This window comes from Sciurus vulgaris (genome assembly GCF_902686455.1).
Source record: "Sciurus vulgaris genome assembly, chromosome: 2".
Taxonomy (NCBI): domain Eukaryota; kingdom Metazoa; phylum Chordata; class Mammalia; order Rodentia; family Sciuridae; genus Sciurus; species Sciurus vulgaris.
Genome location: NC_136462.1, coordinates 156,752,919 through 156,771,246, shown reverse-complemented (window position 1 = coordinate 156,771,246; position 18,328 = coordinate 156,752,919). Strand labels below are relative to the sequence as shown.

Sequence of the window (18,328 nt, the reverse complement as noted above, 5' to 3'; positions counted from 1 at the left end):
ATAACTCCATAGTTGAACACCAGCCTAGCATGCATGAGGCCTTGGATTCAATTCCCAATACCATACAAAAAGGTCAAATATGTAGAAAGAAAAAAAAATATGAAAATGAACAGAATCTGCTTCTATAAATATGTTGAGGTAATTATTGAAATAAAGTCTATTGGAACCTATATTATTGGGTTATTTTCATCATTTACCATCAAAGTAACAGAACTTCTCAAATGAAATAATCAATCATATTTTAGTTTATTAAAATTCAATATACTAGTGAGGTAAAAAATCCCATCTAAATCAAAAAGTTCCCCAGGATTAAACAATGGGATTCTTTTGGTTAATGTTATTGTTTTTTGGATTGTTTTGTTTTTGGTACAGGGAATTGAACCCAGGAGTGCTTAACCACTGAGTCACATCTCCATGCCTTTTTATATTTTATTTTGAGACAGGGTGTCACTAAGTTGCTTAGGGTCTCACTAAATTGATAAGGCTGAATTTGAACTCATGATCCTCCCACCTCAGCCTCCCAACACCCTGGGATTATAGGCATGCCCCACTGCACCCAGCTTTTTTTTTTTTTTTCTGTTTTTGAACAGGTATCTCCATCTCAAATGGGATTCCAATTTCTCCTGTACATTAAAGGGTGGGTTGAGCAAAATAATTGAAACAATGTTTATGAGACTACTTTTTCTTTGTTTTTTTTTATGACTTCTTTGAGATTTTAAAAAAGCTATGAACTCCCTCCTCAGACACAATATGAACACAACAATATTCACAAAATAAGCCTTCAATTTCAGAGAGTTTTGGAGATATTTGTGTCCCATAGTCCTTAGGCCTCAGATTATGAACTTGTAGTTCACAAACATGTAAGAAAACAACCCAGCTCTAGAAAACAATGTTCAGTGATCCACAAACTTGTGTAGATACCTTCACATACAAGAACACACATACATACATACTCACATAGATGCACATGCAAATGCACACAATTCAATTTAGGAAGGTAGAAATACCAAGCCTGAAACGTGTTCAAAGGAAAACAATAGACCCAATATATGCAAATATACCTGTGTGAATGTGTTTGTGTGTGTGTGTGTGTGTGTGTGTGTGTACATATGAACTAGTAACATTTTGAGAGATTTTGAATTTCAAAAAATATGTTATTTCAAACATTCATTATCAGTTAAATTTGACTCCAAATTTCCCAATACTTTTTGAATTGTTCTAATGCTTAGTTAATACATAGAGATGGTACCAGGATATTTGAGTGTTTCTATCAGAATGTATTATGTCTCCCTAAGTCAAATATTTTGACATAAATTCATAAATCTCATTCGTGTCTGGTGTCCATATCTTTGTGACACTGTGCTACCCTTTCTGATTTTTGTACCACATTTGATAAACTGCCCAAGTTGGGAACAGGAGTGATTTTGAGGATTTAGCACCCTTATCAACACATCCTAACAATTATGCCTGAAAGGTATATTGTGTGTTCTCCCTTCCTCATCATTGTCCAGGTCCCACTTATACTAGTTCCCATTTCCTCACCTCCCACCCCTAATCATTCTCACACTGCCATTACTTCCTTTCTGAAATGTACAGCTAGTCTTTCCAATACCTCCTCAATCTTGGAATATCAGTTGGCTCTTTCTTCATCTCTTCTAGGAAGAATCCCCAAGCTCTACCATGGGGTGTGAGAAAGCACATCTGATCACCTCTCAGTCCCTCTCCTCTACCTACTTCCTCCATGCATACAAGTAGTACCACATCACTGCCACCTCCCATCCCCTCACAACTTTTTCAAGTTTCCATGTTTTTGCACTTCTAACCTTCATTTTGATTCTCATCTACCTGAATGGGACCCTTTTTTCTCTGCAATCTCAGCCTATGTATTATATCTTCAGAAACCCTCACTGACAATTCCAAGTCAAATTAATCACCTTCTCTTTTCTGTTACTGCATTGCATCTTTCATCTATAATAGCACTCCTAACAGAGAGGGGAGACCACTTATCTATACCTCTGTTTCCACAGGGAAAAGTGAGTTCCATGAGGTGGGGCCAGGTATTTGACTAATTTTACTGATTCACCTGTTTTCCAGATGCTTAACATATGGTAGGCACTGCACATATATTGATTGAATGTATTTCTACATCTTTTTAAAAGAAGTACCAACTCACTAATTTCAGTTACACGCACCTTAAAACGAAAAACTAGTCTTATCAAATTAACTTTTGCACACTTTTTATATCTCTACATATTAAGTTATGAATTTCCTAATGACAGGGCTAGCCAGCAATAAATTAAGAAGTGATGAAAGTTATATTGTAATTGATCTCTATGATTTTCCTCAAATTCAAATCCAAGGCAGGCTTAGGGTTGAACTCTTCCTTTACGTATATCTAGGTGCTATTGTTCAGATCTGGGATGTTCCCAAAAGGTCTATATGTTAAAGGATTAATCTTCACTTGGTGCTATCTGGAAGTGGTAGAGCCTTTGAGAGGTGGGTCCTAGTGGCAGAAAGAAGTTAAGTCAAGCTCCAGCCTTTTTCTTTGATTTTTGAGATAAGGTCTTGCTAAGTTGCATAGGCTGACCTCAAACTTTCCATCTTTCTTGTCTCAGCTTTTCAAGTAGCTGGGATTACAGGTATGTGCCACTGCCCCTGGCTCTGGATTTCTTAGTGATATTTCAACTTTGACAGCCATTTTTCCTCCAACCTATATTTCCTGTTACCGTGCCCCTTCCTCCTACCGCTCTTTTTCTCTTGCATTCCAGGTAAATTTCATAAATAAACATCTTGCAGGGTTTAGGTCTCAGGCAAATTTTGGGTGAGCTACAACTAGGGAAAATGTTGACAAGCCAGTCAAAGGATGTTGGCCTTTGCAGTGGGAGTCAAGGGACACTGTAAAGAGAAAATGCAAATTTGCACCATTACCAGGGTTAAGATGAGCTGGCCTGGCATCACTGTACTGCTGTGTGGAATGCAAGGTTGCTGCTTAAGCATTAGGAATGGAGAGCATGAACACTGAATGGACCTGAAGTTCACTTGCAAATAAACTCCAGAACTATCTGAAATATCTGTCAGTCTGTCTATTTCATGCATATATGTGTACATTTACAGATCTTCCACATTTTCTTCAAAAAGCAAAACTATTCAAATCTATCTATGTGCATGCACACACACACACACACACACATACACACACACAGGTAATTCCCTTTATAAGTATCCTCATATTGATCCCCAAATTAAGTTCAACAGGAAAAAGTGTCCTAATTTTCTAACAAACCTAAGAGAAGCCCTCTCTCCTTTTATAAATCAAATATCAATTGCTTTTCTAAAGACCATCAACGGTTTTCAGTTGAGGCAAATCAGAAGTACAAAGCAATTAAACTGCTTTACTAACTCACTCTGATGATACTAAAGCAAGTCCACATTTTGCTGACATTACAAATTTGTCCCTAAATCTAAGGAGGGGCACAGCACACTTCTACAATGAGAAGAGAGAAAAATTGAGAATGCATTTGTACTCTTGTAAAATAAATAAATAATGCTAAGCAAAGCAAAACAAAAGCAAAAACAAAGATAGGGCTCTGGAGGTAAATCCAAAGTCAACTTTGCAATTTGGAAATGTCATGCTGTTTGAAGAATTTAGGAAATGTATCTAAGTTGACTGTTGATCTAAAATGCTCCTTCTTAAGTTAATCACTGACAGAAACTTAAATACTCAACAATAGGGTTGTGAATTGCCTCCAAATTCCTCCCTTCAGGACAGCCCAGTCAGGTTTCTCCAGCCTACCTTAAATGTCTATCACCAGTGATAAAAGAGAGTACTGGGGAATGAGGTGGAAAATGGGTAGATAGCACAAGCAGTAATACTGTTTAAAAAGGAAGAACATTTGATGCATTTCTTTTATTACCATAATTTAAAGTTTTGCTCTTAGCACAACCTGACATGAGTAGGTAAAAGAAACATTTCTGTCACTGGAGCCGCCCTGAGGCTCAGGAAATAGAAAGAGCCCTGGCCTGAGAATCAGGAGTCCTTGGTTCCAGCTCTGCCCTAGGAGGGATTAAGTAACTAATTTTCACGTATCAGTGGTCCTCTCTGTCAAGGGGTGAACTAGATGTCTGTGTGGCTCTTATGCCCCCATGTCTTTTAAGAGTTTTACTCCATGATCCTCCCCCAACCTCCTCTTTGCATTGCACTATCAGGAAAGAAGTTAAACATATGCTTTTCAGGCCCTTAATTTTGGATTTCTTCCTTTGTTTGAGCCTAGGAGTAGCATTGCCAAAATGAAAGTATCAAGTGTCTAGTTGGGGTCACAAACAAACATGGAATCAACAAACACAAAATCAACAGCTACAGTAGATCTTCCACAAATAGAGTTTTGAGATCTTTTAGCCTTTGGAGCCAATATGAAGAAAATTGAAAAGTGGCCCTCTTTCAGGTGGTAAGATGATAAAATTTTAAAAAGAATAATTTAGGGTGGAAATCCTTGTAAAGGCTTAATCACAATTCTGCTTTTTTAAACATAGTATTTCAAACCTGCATTAATTTTTATGCTATTTAGTTCATTTTAAGATCATTTCTATCATGATATTATCATTAGACTTCCAGATAATATGTTTGTGTGCCCTGCCCACAGATTCATGTTGAAGCCCTAATTCCCAGTGCAATGGTAGTAGGAGATGGGGACTTTAGGAGGTAATTAGGTTTCAATGAAATCATGAGGGTGTGGCCCTCGTGGTTCAATTAGTCTCCTTTAAGAAGAGGAACAGAGACAAGAATTTCTTTTTCTCTATCATTTGAGGACACAGCAAGAAGAAGGCCATGTACAGTCCACGAAAATGGTCCTCAATGGGACCCAAATTGCCTAGAAGCTTCATCTTGGAATTCAACTCCAGAACTATGACAAGTAAATACCTATTGATTATAAGCTACCCAATCTATGGTATATTTTAACAACAGCCTGAGCTGACCAAAACAGTGTGTTAGCAAACATTTTCCAGTGCTACACGCAACAGACTCTGCCCACACTTGGAAATGGCTATTTTCAATGCAGCCTGAAAACCAGGCAACCTGAATTAGGTGAGCTATGTATGAAATGGAGACAACAGTCCCCAAGGAATGCCCACTGGCATCCCAGATGAATCCAGTGGATATGCTGAGCTGTAGACATGACATTTCCTTGGCTATCAAGGGTATTCTGCATGTTATTACTGTTTCTGAGTCTCTTCAGGTGGACAAAGTCAGTCATCAGATGTTTGTGTGGACAAAGGCCTAGTCCCTGCTTCTTAGATGCTTGCTTATCCTCAGTGGGACCCATGGGGAAATTCCATGAGTACACAGGAGTTCATTTTGTTTGAATAGTTTTAAAACTAGTTTTATGTTTATCTTAATTTTTTTCAGGCTAGGATTAGTGTCATGAATGATAGTGGATCTCTACTTGAAGAACTCTTATTCCTTCAGTTATTTATTGATGCTTTATAACTAACTTAAATGTACTGTAAACCATTACGAATCATTTAAAGTCCTTATACCTCATGGTTCTGCAAGTTGAATGGGATTTAGCAGAGTGGATCTCACCTGGGTTCTGTCTCAGTCATTTTTCAGTTGCATAACAAAACCTATGACCAGGTAATTTATTAATGATAGTTTTTGTCTCATTATTTTGGAAATGGGGAACTCTAAGATGATGATGCTGGCATCTGGAGAGAGCCCTATTGCTGCATCATAACATGGGGAGACAGATCAAGGGTGTCAACTCATATCTCTCTAATTTTTTTTTTAGTGGGGGCAGGGTTAGTGCTATGGTTCATACCCAGGACCTCACACCTGCCAGGTGATCTCTTCCTCTTCTTATGAAGTCACTAATACAATTGTGATGGCTCCATCCTCATGACTTCCTCCTAATTACCTCCCAAGGGGCTCACTTCCACATACCACATACCAAAACATTTGATTTTGAGATTAAGTTCTCCACACAATTCTGGGGGACAAATAGAACTTTCTCATGTTGCAAAATTCAAACTGTGACTGAAGTCAGCTGAGGGAAGACTCAAACAGCAGGACTCATCAGCTTCCCTGTCTCCATGGCGTCTGTCCATGTGGGGGCTCAGAGCTTCTGTAGTGGATTAGGTGAAGATTAAGTACCTCTTGCAATCTAGCCTTAGAAGTCATGCAGCTTCACTCATCCTATTCTGCCTCATCATACTAATGAGAACCGAGTCACTAAGACCAATCATATTCCAGGGGAGGGGAATTTGACCCACACCCTGATGGGAGCCATTTCAGGAAATATAGGGGTTCATTTAAACTACTGTATAAGTCAAGATTCCAAATCTGGACCTTTGACAAGGTCGTTGGCACAGTCCTTCCCTTTAGTTCTCTCTCCCACTCTTTTATTTCCTGGGTCACAGAGGATAGGACAGAAAAAAAATGTTAAGATTATTGTTCATTCCTTCAAATTCCAAAATCTCTCTCCACCACTGTTGCATTTTTACAGAGGAAAAACTGAGGCCAGGTATAAATCAGTGAACCTATTTCTAACAGCAGAGCTAGTAGTATAACCCAAGAGTCCTTCAGGTTTCTATGGAAAAGGAGAGAATTAAAGGGATTCTATTATTTCTAGGGTTGTTTGGAAGGACTGGACGAGAGGCTGATATGTTCTCTGTTTCTGGTTCTTCCATGCCAAGGCTAGGTGTCCAATCCTTTGTGATATTCTGGAAAGAATTTATGGTTGGGTTGAATGTTGAAAAAGAACATTTTTTTTTCCAACCATAATTCCCCCAAATCTGACTATAGTAGGTGAGGTTCTTGCTAAAGTATCACTGTGTCCCCAAAAAAGTATATGTGTTGGAAACTTAATCCTCAAATGTGTATGACAATGATATTTAGTGTGGGACTTTAAAGAGATAATTGGGTTTGGATGAGGTAACGAGGTTGGGCCTCCCATGATGGCATCAGTGGCTTTATAAGAGGAAAAGATATCTGAGTTAGCACTTGCTCTGTCCTCCCACGTTGTAACCTCTGCCATGTTGTGATGCAGCAAGGCCTTCACTAGACACAAGTAGGTGACACCACCATGCTCTTGGATATCCCAACCTCCCAAACTATAAGAAATAATGTTAAATTAGCCAGTCTCATGTCTTTCATTATAGCAAGAGAAAAGAAATTAAGCTAGTCTTCCCTCAGATGAAGTTTAACTTGTAGAATATTCATGAAGGATAGGCATTGGAGCAAATATCTGAGGAAGGGAGCCACAGAGGATCTATGGGGAGCTCTAAAATCAGCAAGGTCCCGGGTGTGACTGAGACACTGGACATTTGTGACCACACACCCATCAGTCATTTGATGCCTTGTAGAAAGGGGTGTGAGCTTCAGCTCCAGCTAGCTCTTGACAGCTGTCCCATCACTGAAGGAGCTGACACTGAAGACTGCCTGCCTGCTGATGACACTCCCAGAAGCTGGGAATCCCTCCTTAAAGTTCCTCCTTAAAACCAGGGGAAGAGGAGTGTCTGGGCCACACATCACAGGGATTTGCTGTGAATCACAAATGACAAGAACCTTGCCCTGGAAGATTCCGAGTCAATAGATATAGGGTCAGGCATGAGAATCCACATTTGTAAAAGACTCTGGGTGATTCTTATTCAGAGTCAGCTTTCCTATGCCCTCCTGAGGCCAATCAAGGTGCCAGGATTTTCTCCAAAGGCACAGCCTGGGCATAGTGTCAGAATGCTGTGAACATCAGAAAGTCCTACCCAGCAAAAGTGACTTCTGAATTATCTAACTGTCCCATGTTCATGGGTGGGTTTTCTGGGTGGTATGTGTCACTTGCCCAAAGAAGAGAGTCGGCAGGCCAGAGCCTGCTTCTTGCCTCCTTCTGTCAGTAAGCTCCAGACAGCCTTGTCTCAAGAAAAGCTTGTTCAACTGAACTTTCAGCTCACTAAATTGGCTCATTCCCCTACCAGAGAAAACAGCCCTATTATAAACATACAAAACTAGAGGTGGGGAGGGTGAGAGGGGTTCCAGGCTCTTGCCTAAGTCCATCCTGCAAAATTGACTTTTCTGTCAATGAGAACACAGATCTGCTTTTACTTCTCCTGTGTGCTTTGGCAGTTTCAGCCTAGCCGTAAAATTTATCCAAGGAAAACTGGCATTTATCTTGGGTTCACTTGCACTCTGTTATACTGATAAACAGATGGGGGCTGGCCAGGCCGGCTAATTTGGTTAGCACTTTACAAAATACAAATGTCACCCTTTATTTCTGCAGGGATTATTTATTGCTAATTGGGAGGTTATGGGTCTGTTATATTCTAACAGGATCATTTACACCATTTAAAGTATCTACTTCCTGATTTTTGTGAGACACTAACCATTACAAAGTAGGGGGAGGGGCGTGCCCTGGGTGGGAAGGGACTTTCTGGCATTGTTGGCAATAAAGGAATAAAATAACCCTGCTGGGTCTGCATATGCACACAAAGGACACTTATCTATAAGGTTGTGGAAAAAAGAAAGAAGGAGGGAGAAAGAAGGAAAGAAAGAAATCAACAAGATCTGACGGGGAAGCTTGCAAAGGAGATCAGAATTCAGACCAAATGTCCCTCCCTGGTGTCTCCGGAGTTTTTTCTTTTGTGTCCCAGCTAAAGGCACTGGGAGGATCAGAGACCTCATCCCAGCTCTGTTTACTTTGGGAACAATCGGTGATGTATGAATAATAATGCCTCCCTCTGACCATGACTAATTGAATTGCAGCCTGCGGGGGCGGCGCTGAGCGGGCTTTGCTCCGCCAGTCCATCACCGCGGTTTCTCAAGTAGCCCGGGACAGTGATTGATGCGGCAGTGCTTCCCAGCGAGCATCCTTGAGCACCGAAGAGCAGGGGTATGAACCTGCATTCCGAGTTTCTATTAACCAGGGCCTCACAGAGAGTCAAAGCTGAGTTTGGTGATTACAAGGGAGAGGGATGTCTATCGTTCTCTGCCCTTCCCCGTGCACACCTGATTTTAAATGAGCCTTGGTTATGGGGGTAAATAGGAAAATATCCATCCGGTGATCACACAGTCCACAGTGAGCACACAATCCACAAGCCAGTCTCTGCTGAGGCCCGGCACATTTAAAGTATTGGACTCATTTGGGCTGCAGTAGGAACCTTGGTTTTGAAAACACAAAAGGAAAAAGCAGCCAGAGATGTGTCCTGTAAGAGGAAGTTTAGAAATAACACATGAAGAAGAAGAGATGCCGGGCAGAGGCGGGAGCAGTTGGAAACCAGTCTACAGCCATGCCTGTAATCTGACAATGGATCACACGGGGACCCTAACATTTGGCCGTGCAGGCTGTCTGTGCTGTGTTTACACAGCAGAACCACGCAGCTGGGACCCTGGGCTCAGTAGGACTTTGTTCTCACAGCATGAAAGTGACCCGTGGTGAACTGCGATCAGGGAAGCTTATGCTGCCCACCAGTCTCTGTGGTGGTCTGGATGCAGTGGAAGTCGTCCATTTACAGGGTCACTGCTTTCCATCATGGATGGGTTTATTCCAGGCCAAGCCCCAGCTTGGCACCTTCTCCTGAGAGCTGTCCATGCCACCCTGGTTATTTTTGGTGGCAGAGTCTGACTTCAAACTGGCGGATTTTCTAGGTAGTTGCAGACTGCAAGGAAGCCAGTGCCCCTTTGGTAGAGACCCCCAGGAGAGGAGAGGCACCATGGGTGCTCCAGAGCACCAGTGCTAGTCTGGTATTTGAAATTCTCCAAAATTTTAAGCACCCTCCAAATAGTTTATTAGTTTCCCCATCAACTTTCTATGCTTTAAAATGTTTCCATAGGTGTTACTACCAGTAGTTGTATTTACTGCCCATTATTTTCTCAACTCCGTCTCATTTAAGAATGAGATGTTTTCCCCATGTTGAACTTTGTAGAATAAATGAGGTTTTTCTTGTGCTGATAAACAAGATTTTTTAAAAAACATATTCTGAAATATTTCTATTTCATCTATTATCTACCTGTCAGTCTTTTATCAGTGATTCTCTCAATCTGGTATCATCTATTTATCAGTTTGTTCATCTACCTATCTATCTAGCTAGCTATTTGGTTAACAGGTTAGCTAATGGTCTATCTAACTATCATGTATTTATCAATCAGTCTATCTATTTGGCTATCAGTTTAGTTACCTATCAGTCAATCTGTCTAGTATATATCTACCTACTTATTTATCTATCTCCCTACCTTTCTTTGTGAATAAAATAAAAATGAGAGAGCAGTGCAGGATGCTAAGGAAGATGTGGGATATGGGATTTCATGTCTCCAAGCATTGCTGCAGGCTATTCTGAGCCTATGCAGAAAAGTGATCTCTTCCTGTACATCTTGCTTCCTAACCCCACTTGACCAAATGGATAAGATATTCAAGGAAAATCATAGTTTCTCAGTGCGTGTACCAAATATGAAATATTTTCAATCCCTCAAATCCAGGCTGTTGTAGCATTTTACCCTTCAGTCTCCAATCCCCAGCCCAACCTACTAAACAAACAGTATGACCACCCCAGCAGAGGCCACACTCCTGGGGTTAAGATATTCCACCTAAAATCCCTTCGTTCTTTCTTAGCTGATATTCATGACCACTATTCTTGTGCTTTGAATACCAAACAAAGGGAGACAGAGCTGGCTTAGCGGCTGCACATGTGAGAAGGGATGCGTAGGAGAAGCATTTACCCCAGCAATTTGTATTTAGAAAATAATTATTCCAAACCTCCACCCTGAAGCCAAGTTGTATCCTTTGTTATGAAACAGGAGAATTTATTAATAAGAGAAGCTGGAAGCCAATCTAATTTCTAGAAAGGCTGCAGAGGACAATCTATCTGGGCCTTGGAGACTGCAGAAATCCTAGTAACCTCCCTCTGTTTGCTGCTGATGCATGTAAGCAAGTTGTGCCTTACGTCGCAGGGGCTTGAAGGGAGGACCTGGCAATGTCTTCACCATCCCACCTTCACCCGACTTCACACATTCGATCTAGATGGCATCTCCATATCATCACTCCAGTGAATTGAAATAAGCCTTGAAGGGGTATTGAAGGAGAAAATTAATAAGGTATAGGGGAAAGGAAGGTACAGGCAAAGAGACAGTGGTCTCCACCAGTGGAAAAGAGAGCAAGTCGTAAGGAGGAGAGAATTAGGAATCAAAGGTGCACTTTTATCACTGCAGTTAACACTGCGGCCAACCCAGAGTTCCCGAATCTTCAAACCTGAGATCAAAGGCAGGACTTTATCTGACAACTCTTAAAGATCTAGCAGGCAAAACTAAGTTGGAAATGGGACAATTTTGTTACTGTCAAAGTCAACCCATCTGGTTATTTCAGACTATCGAGAAATGATGGCACTTCGATTGTATGAAGTTTCCTATGTGTTGTACTTTTGGTATTTCCAATCTTCCAAGTTCATTTTAATTATCCCAACAATCCAGAAAATACATATTATGAGTCCCAATTTAAAGTTGAGGCAACTGAGGTACAGGGGGATCAAGTACCTTTGATTCCAGTATTTGTCTTCTGTCTGCCCAGCATCACTCCTCAGGACCCTGTGAGTACAGTCTAACAGGAACATAGTATATCATGCTTGGAGTTTCTGAAAATATTCATCTCCCAAATACTCACACTGTAGAGCATTTATTGTCTAGCAGAATTTGAAGACAGCAAATTACAAGACACACTGAGGTTGTCTGAAAAGTCTCCTGCACTCTAAAGACAAAACTCAGGAGTTCAAAAGAAAGGCAAATTTTCATCATTCCATGATAGGACATTTCTGGTTTCTAAAACAATTGCTTTTCCTTCAGCCCTAAGAGCAGTTAGATATCTTAATATAAGTTGACACAATCTTTTTGAGAAATTCACTATTACAGTTTAAATGGGTGTATCCTCTTAATTTAGTGATTCAACTTCTGTATGTGTTCTTTTGAAAATAAAATCTCACAGTTTTACAAATATATGTTCAAGGATGGTCATTGTGACTTTATTTAAAAGAACAAAGTTCAAAACAGCAGACCTTGCCTTCCAAAGATGATTCTTGAAATAAACCATATTTCATATTTGGAGGTCTGCTGAAAGCAATAAGATACATCTATGCTAAAGTACAAAACTGTTCAAGATATTTTATTAAGTGAATAAAGAACTACATAGAGAGAAACATCTCCTTTTTATAAAATGATTGTTGAATAAAATAATCAGCTGACACCCAAGCCAAGGTTGGATGCCATTGCTGAGCTAACTGACCCGCCTGACCCCCGAGCTGAGGTCGGAAACCATTGCTGAGCCTGCCTCCCTGACCCCCTACTGCTGAGGGACACTTGCCTCTGCACTGACTCAGCGCACCCTTGCTGGGGCTCCCCAGCTTCTTTGGAGGCTGGTGCAGGCATTTTGAATTATTCCTGAGGGTGTGGCCATCATCATCAGAAGGGCAGCGCCGTTCCTGAGACACCTACAGGAGACTGGAGGCCCTTTGACAGGACTCAGGATTCAAGAAGAGGAGGTATTGAGAGACTCAGAGCAGCCAGGTGAGTCTCTCCCACTGGGCAAGCTCCCTGGATGGGTCAGTAGTCCTGGAATGCAGGGAACTTCATGGAGTAGAGTTGCCCAGTGAGACTCCTCTACTGGAGCCGTGAACCCAGACAACCGGGAGCATTGTAGAGGAGGACCACCCAGCAAGAGGCTTCAGCACAGAGCGAGGGTCCCAGGCCTGGGTAGTAGGTCCAGTCCCCAGGGAACGTCATAGAGGAGGGCTGCCCAGGGAGAGTCTCAATCGCAGGACGAGGCTCCCTGGCCCAGGAGGTAGGTCTAGACCCCTGGGAATGTTGCCTAAGAGGACAGCCCAGCTCAGGTGGTAGTTCTGGACCAAAGGGAACTTCTCAGAGGAGAGCTGCCCAGCGAGATGTCCCCACCCGGTGAGTCTTCCCCGCCGGGCGAGGCTTTCCCACCAGGGTGATAGAACCAGAGACACAGGCCCAGACCAGACATACCCCAGCCCACAGTCTAGTCCCCCTTTTGACTGACCATCGGTCAACAAGTGGAGGCGCCTCTTCCCACCAGCAGGAAATATACCCCTCCTAAAGGCCACCACCACTAGAGGGGCAGCTTCCTTGTGGATCACACTGCATTATCAAGTTCCTATTGACACTATAAGTCAATAGAGTTTCACTACTAGAGGGGTAGATACCTGACCAATATGAGAAAACAAGGGAAGAAAATGTCCCAAACAAACCTAGATGCTACATCAATAAAATCCAATGACAGCATGGCAGAAGAAAATGTCAGAAAGGGAGTTCAGAATGTACATAATTTAAATGATCAGAGAAGCAAACAATGAGATGAAAGAGCAAATGCAGGCTTTGAACGATCGCACCACTCAACAGTTAAAAGAGCAAATGCGGGAAGCAAAAGATCATTTCAACAAAGAGTTAGAGATACTGAAAAAAAAAAAAACAGACAGAAATCCTTGAAATGAAGGAAACAATAAACCAAAATTAAAACTCTATAGAAAGTATAACCAATAGAATGAAACACCTGGAAGATAGAACCTCAGACACTGAAGACAAAATATTTAATCTTGAAACAAAGTTGACCAGAGAAGATGGTAAGAAATCATGAACAGAATCTACAAGCATTATGGGATATCATGAATAGGACAAATTTAAGAATTATTGGGATTGAGGCAGGCTTAGAGAAACAAACCAAAGGAATGAACAATCTATTCAATGAAATATCAGAAAATTTCCCACATCTGAAGAATGAAATGTAAAATCAAGTACAAGAGGCTTATAGGACTCCAAATATATAAAATTACAACAGACCCACAACGAGGCACATTATAATGAAAATTCCTAACATACAAAATAAAGACAGAATTTTAAAGGCTGTGAGAGAACAGAATCAAATTACATTCAGGGGGAAACCAATACGGATATCAGCAGATTTTTCAGCCCAGAACCGAAAAGCTAGAAGTGCCTGGAACAACATTTTTCAAGCTCTGAAAGAAAATGGATGCCAACCAAGAATCTTATACCCAACAAATCTTACCTTCAGATTTGACGACAAAATAAAATCCTTCCATGATAAACAAAAGCTAAAAGAATTTACAAAAAGAAAGCCGGCATTACAGAACATTCTCAGCAAAATATTCTATGAGGAAGATATGAAAAACAATGATGTAAATCAGCAAAGGGAGGAACTACCCTAAAGGAATAGCCAAATAAAAGAGAAACCAAGTCATGTCAAAAGACAAAAATGAGTCAAATGACTGGGAATACAAATCATATCTCAATAATAACCCTGAATGTTAATGGCCTGAACTCATCAATCAAAAGACATAGACTGGCAGATAGGATTAAAAAGGAAGATCCAACAATATGCTGCCTGCAAGAGACTCATATCACAGAAAGAGATACCTACAGACTAAAGGTGAAAAGATGGGAGAAAACATACCATGCACATGGGCTCAGCAAAAAAGCTGGAGTATCCATCCTCATATCAGATAATGTGGACTTCAAGCCAAAGGTAGAAGGGATAAAGAAGGACATTTCATACTGCTTAAGGGAAGCATTAATCAGCAAGACATAACAATCATAAATATCTATGCCCCAAACAGTGGCTCATCCATGTACATCAAACAAATCCTTCTCAATTTCAGAAATCAAATAGACCACAACACAGTAATACTAGGTGATTTTAACACACCTCTCTCACCACTGGACAGATCCTCCAAACAAAAATTGAACAAAGAAATCATAGATCTCAATAACACAATCAATAATTTAGACTTAACGGACATATATAGAATATACCATCCAACAAAGAGTGAATACACTTTCTTCTCAGCAGCACATGGATCCTTCTCTAAAATAGACCATATTCTATGCCACAAAGCTACTGTTAGCAAATACAAGAAGATAGAGACACTACCTTGTAATCTATCAGATCATAATGGATTGAAATTAGAAACAAATGACAGAATAAAAAACAGAAACTACTCCAACACCTGGAGATTAAATAATATACTATTGTATGATGGATGGATAACACAAGACATCAGGAGGGAAATAAAAAAATTCTTAGAGTTAAACGAGAACAAAGATACATCATATCAAAATCTCTGGGACACTATGAAAGCTGTACTTAGAGGAAAATTTATTTCATGGAGTGCATTCAATAAAAGAAGAAAAAAAATCAACAAATAAACGACCAACCACTACAGCTCAAAGCCCTAGAAAAAGAGGAACAGAGCAACCAAAAGTAGTAGAAGACAGGAAATAGTTAATAATCAGAGCTGAAATCAATGAAATTGAAACAAAAGAAACAATCAAAAAAATTGACAAAATAAATAGTTGGTTCTTTGAAAAAATAAACAAAATTGATAAATCCTTAGCCACACTAACAAAGAGGAGAGAGAAAACTCAAATTACTAAAGTTCAGAATGAACAAGGAAATATCACAACAGACACAGGTGAAATACAAAACATAATTAGAAGCTATTTTGAAAATCTATACTCCAACAAAATAGAAAATCTCGAAGACAGCAACAGGTTTCTAGAGACATATAAATCACCTAAACTGAACCAGGAGGACATACACAATTTAAATAGATCAATTTTAAGTGATGAAATAGAAGAAGTCATCAAAAGCCCACCAACAAAAAAAGTCCGGGACCAGATGGGTTCTCAGCTGAGTTCTACAAAACCTTTAAAGGAGAGCTCATTCTCCTAGAAGAGGATGGAACCCTCCCAAACTCATTCTGTGAAGCCAATATCATCCTGATTCCTAAACCAGACAGAGACACATCGAGGAAAGAAAATTTCAGACCAATATCCTTAATGAACATTGATGCAAAAATCCTCAACAAAATTTTAGCAAATCACATACAAAAATATATTAAAAAGATAGTGCACCACAATCAAGTGGGTTTTATCCCAGGGATGTAAGTTTGGTTCAACATCCAGAAATCGAAAAATGTAATTCACCATATCAACAGACTTAAAGTCAAGAATTACATGATTATTTTGATAGATGTAGAAAAAGCATTTGATAAAATACAGCACCCCTTCATGCTCAAAACACTAGAAAAAGTAGGGATAGTGGGAACATTCCTCAACATTGTAAAGGCCATCTGTCCTAAGCCCATGGCCAATATCATTCTAAATGGTTGAAAAACTGAAAGCATTCCCCCTAAAAACTGGAACAAGGCAGGGATGCCCTCTTTCACCACTTCTATTCAACATTGTCCTTGAAACTCTAGCCAGAGCAATTAGACAGACCAAAGAAATTAAAGGGATACGAATAGGAAAAGAAGAACTCAAACTATCCCTATTTGCTGATGCTCTGATTATATATTTAGAGGAACCAGGTAATTCCACCAGAAAGCCTATAGAACTCATAAGTGAATTCAGTAAAGTAGCAGGATATAAGATCAATGCTCATAAATCTACTGCACTTTTTTTTTAATTAAACAGAATTTATTTCCAAACTCTTCAAAGATTATTACAAACACAAAGTATCCTTCTAAAAGTATCCCAAATTAAATCAAAGGCACATCACCAAAGTAAAACACTTGTGACATGAAGAATTATTTTAAATCATAATATTTTCACATTATTTTGTTTTTAACTGTTTGCAAAGTTCTATATGTAGGTCATATTTAAAAATATTTTTAAACATTTTTTAAAGGCATGAAATAATGGAGGATCTTTTTGAAAGTGCAACCACAACTATACAGTAAAGGAACTTAAAAAACGATCAAATCTGCTTCATACACAAGGTGGGGCAACCTAATATACATCATAACATGAATCTTTCTAAACAAGTTTACTAAGAAACATCTCCCGTGTTTAGTGTTAAAAATAAAAAAAAAAATCTTCTCATTTAGAAAAAGCAAGGCAACATTTGATTAGTGAAGTCTCTTCTTTCCCCCCAATTTTATTCTTTCTTGTCTTCATTTAGTAATTGTAAGTTTATGATAGAAGAACAAATTCTATTATAGTATAAAACTCTTAGGAAAAACGAATTACAAATATTTCATTCTTTTGATAAACAAAAGTGTTTTCCTTCCTAAAATGTAAACATCCAGTAAATAAAACATACATGATATTCTACATATAGCTACGCCAATAACTCACTTACTAAAAAGGTGGTATTTTGGTATATTTGGTGGTAAGGTTTTTGTTTATCTTGATACAAAGCACTTCACCATGAGAACCAGGACATTACTATTTAAAACAATTCTATTTCTTCAGTTTCCTGAAGTAGAAAATCATTAATTTCTGTAGAATTTTGACTGTAAGACCAGGCCACAGGAAAGGTCTGAAATATCTCACTTATTTGGCTAAATAAAAGTGTTTTCTTGAGACTTGGAGTCAGTCATCATTACTTTGTCCTTGAAGGCATTCCTCAACAAACTTCTTCCCAGTCTTCAGAGTAAAGCACAGGACCTGGGCTCTCGGAAGGGGTTGCTTCCAGCTGGAACACAGACCAGCAGAGCATCCTTACAGGTGTTCTGCATGCAGTACTGCTGAAGCTCTGCAGAAGCCTGAGAGACCTTGATCCGCTCCACACCAGCCTCCACCTTGAGCTGCTTCACTAGGCACTGCAGGGCGCTCACACTGGCTCCAGATGACATGGTGGCGGGGGAACTGGTTCCGAGGGAATCTAATGCATTTTTATACATAAGTGATGAATCTTCAGAAAAAGAAGTTAGGAAAACTACCCCATTCACAATAGCCTCAAAAAAATAAAATAAAATAAAATAAAATACTTGGGAACAAAAGAGGTGAAAGACCTCTACAGTGAGAACTACAGAACACTAAAGAAAGAAATTAAAGAAAACCTTAGAAGATGGAAAGATCTCTCATGTTCTTGGATAGGCAGAACTAATATGGTCAAAATGGCCATACTACCAAAAGTGCTATACAGATTCAATGTTATTCCAATTAAAATCCCAATGACATACCTTACAGAAATAGAGCAAGCAATCATGAAATTCATCTGGAAGAATAAGAAACCCAGAATAGCTAAAGCAATCCTTAGCAGGAAAAATGAAACAGGGGGTATCACAATACCAGAACTTCAACTATACTACAAAGCAATAGTAACAAAAATGGCATGGTATTGGCACCAAAATAGACAAGTAGATCCATGGTACAGAATAGAGGACACGGACACAAACCCAAATAAATACAATTTTCTCATACTAGACAAAGGTGCCAAAAAAAATGCAATGGAGAAAAGATTGCCTTTTCAACAAATGATGCTGGGAAAACTGAAAATCCATATGTAACAGAATGAAACTAACTCCTATCTCTCACCCT

General features: G+C 39.6%; 1 protein-coding gene across 1 annotated transcript; it reads right to left on the bottom strand.

Moving 5' to 3' along the window:
- Nucleotides 1-17,271: 17,271 nt before the first annotated feature.
- LOC306651520 (guanine nucleotide-binding protein G(I)/G(S)/G(O) subunit gamma-10-like) lies at nt 17,272-17,655 on the bottom strand. Its single transcript, XM_079124209.1, has one exon. The coding sequence runs from the start codon at nt 17,638-17,640 to the stop codon at nt 17,434-17,436; it is 207 nt and encodes a 68-aa protein (XP_078980335.1). The 5' UTR covers nt 17,641-17,655; the 3' UTR covers nt 17,272-17,433.
- Nucleotides 17,656-18,328: the final 673 nt, after the last annotated feature.

Coding starts and splice junctions, on each gene's coding strand:
- LOC306651520 (XM_079124209.1), bottom strand. CDS start 17,640: ATGTCATCTGGAGCCAGTGTGAGCGCCCTGCAGTGCCTAGTGAAGCAG.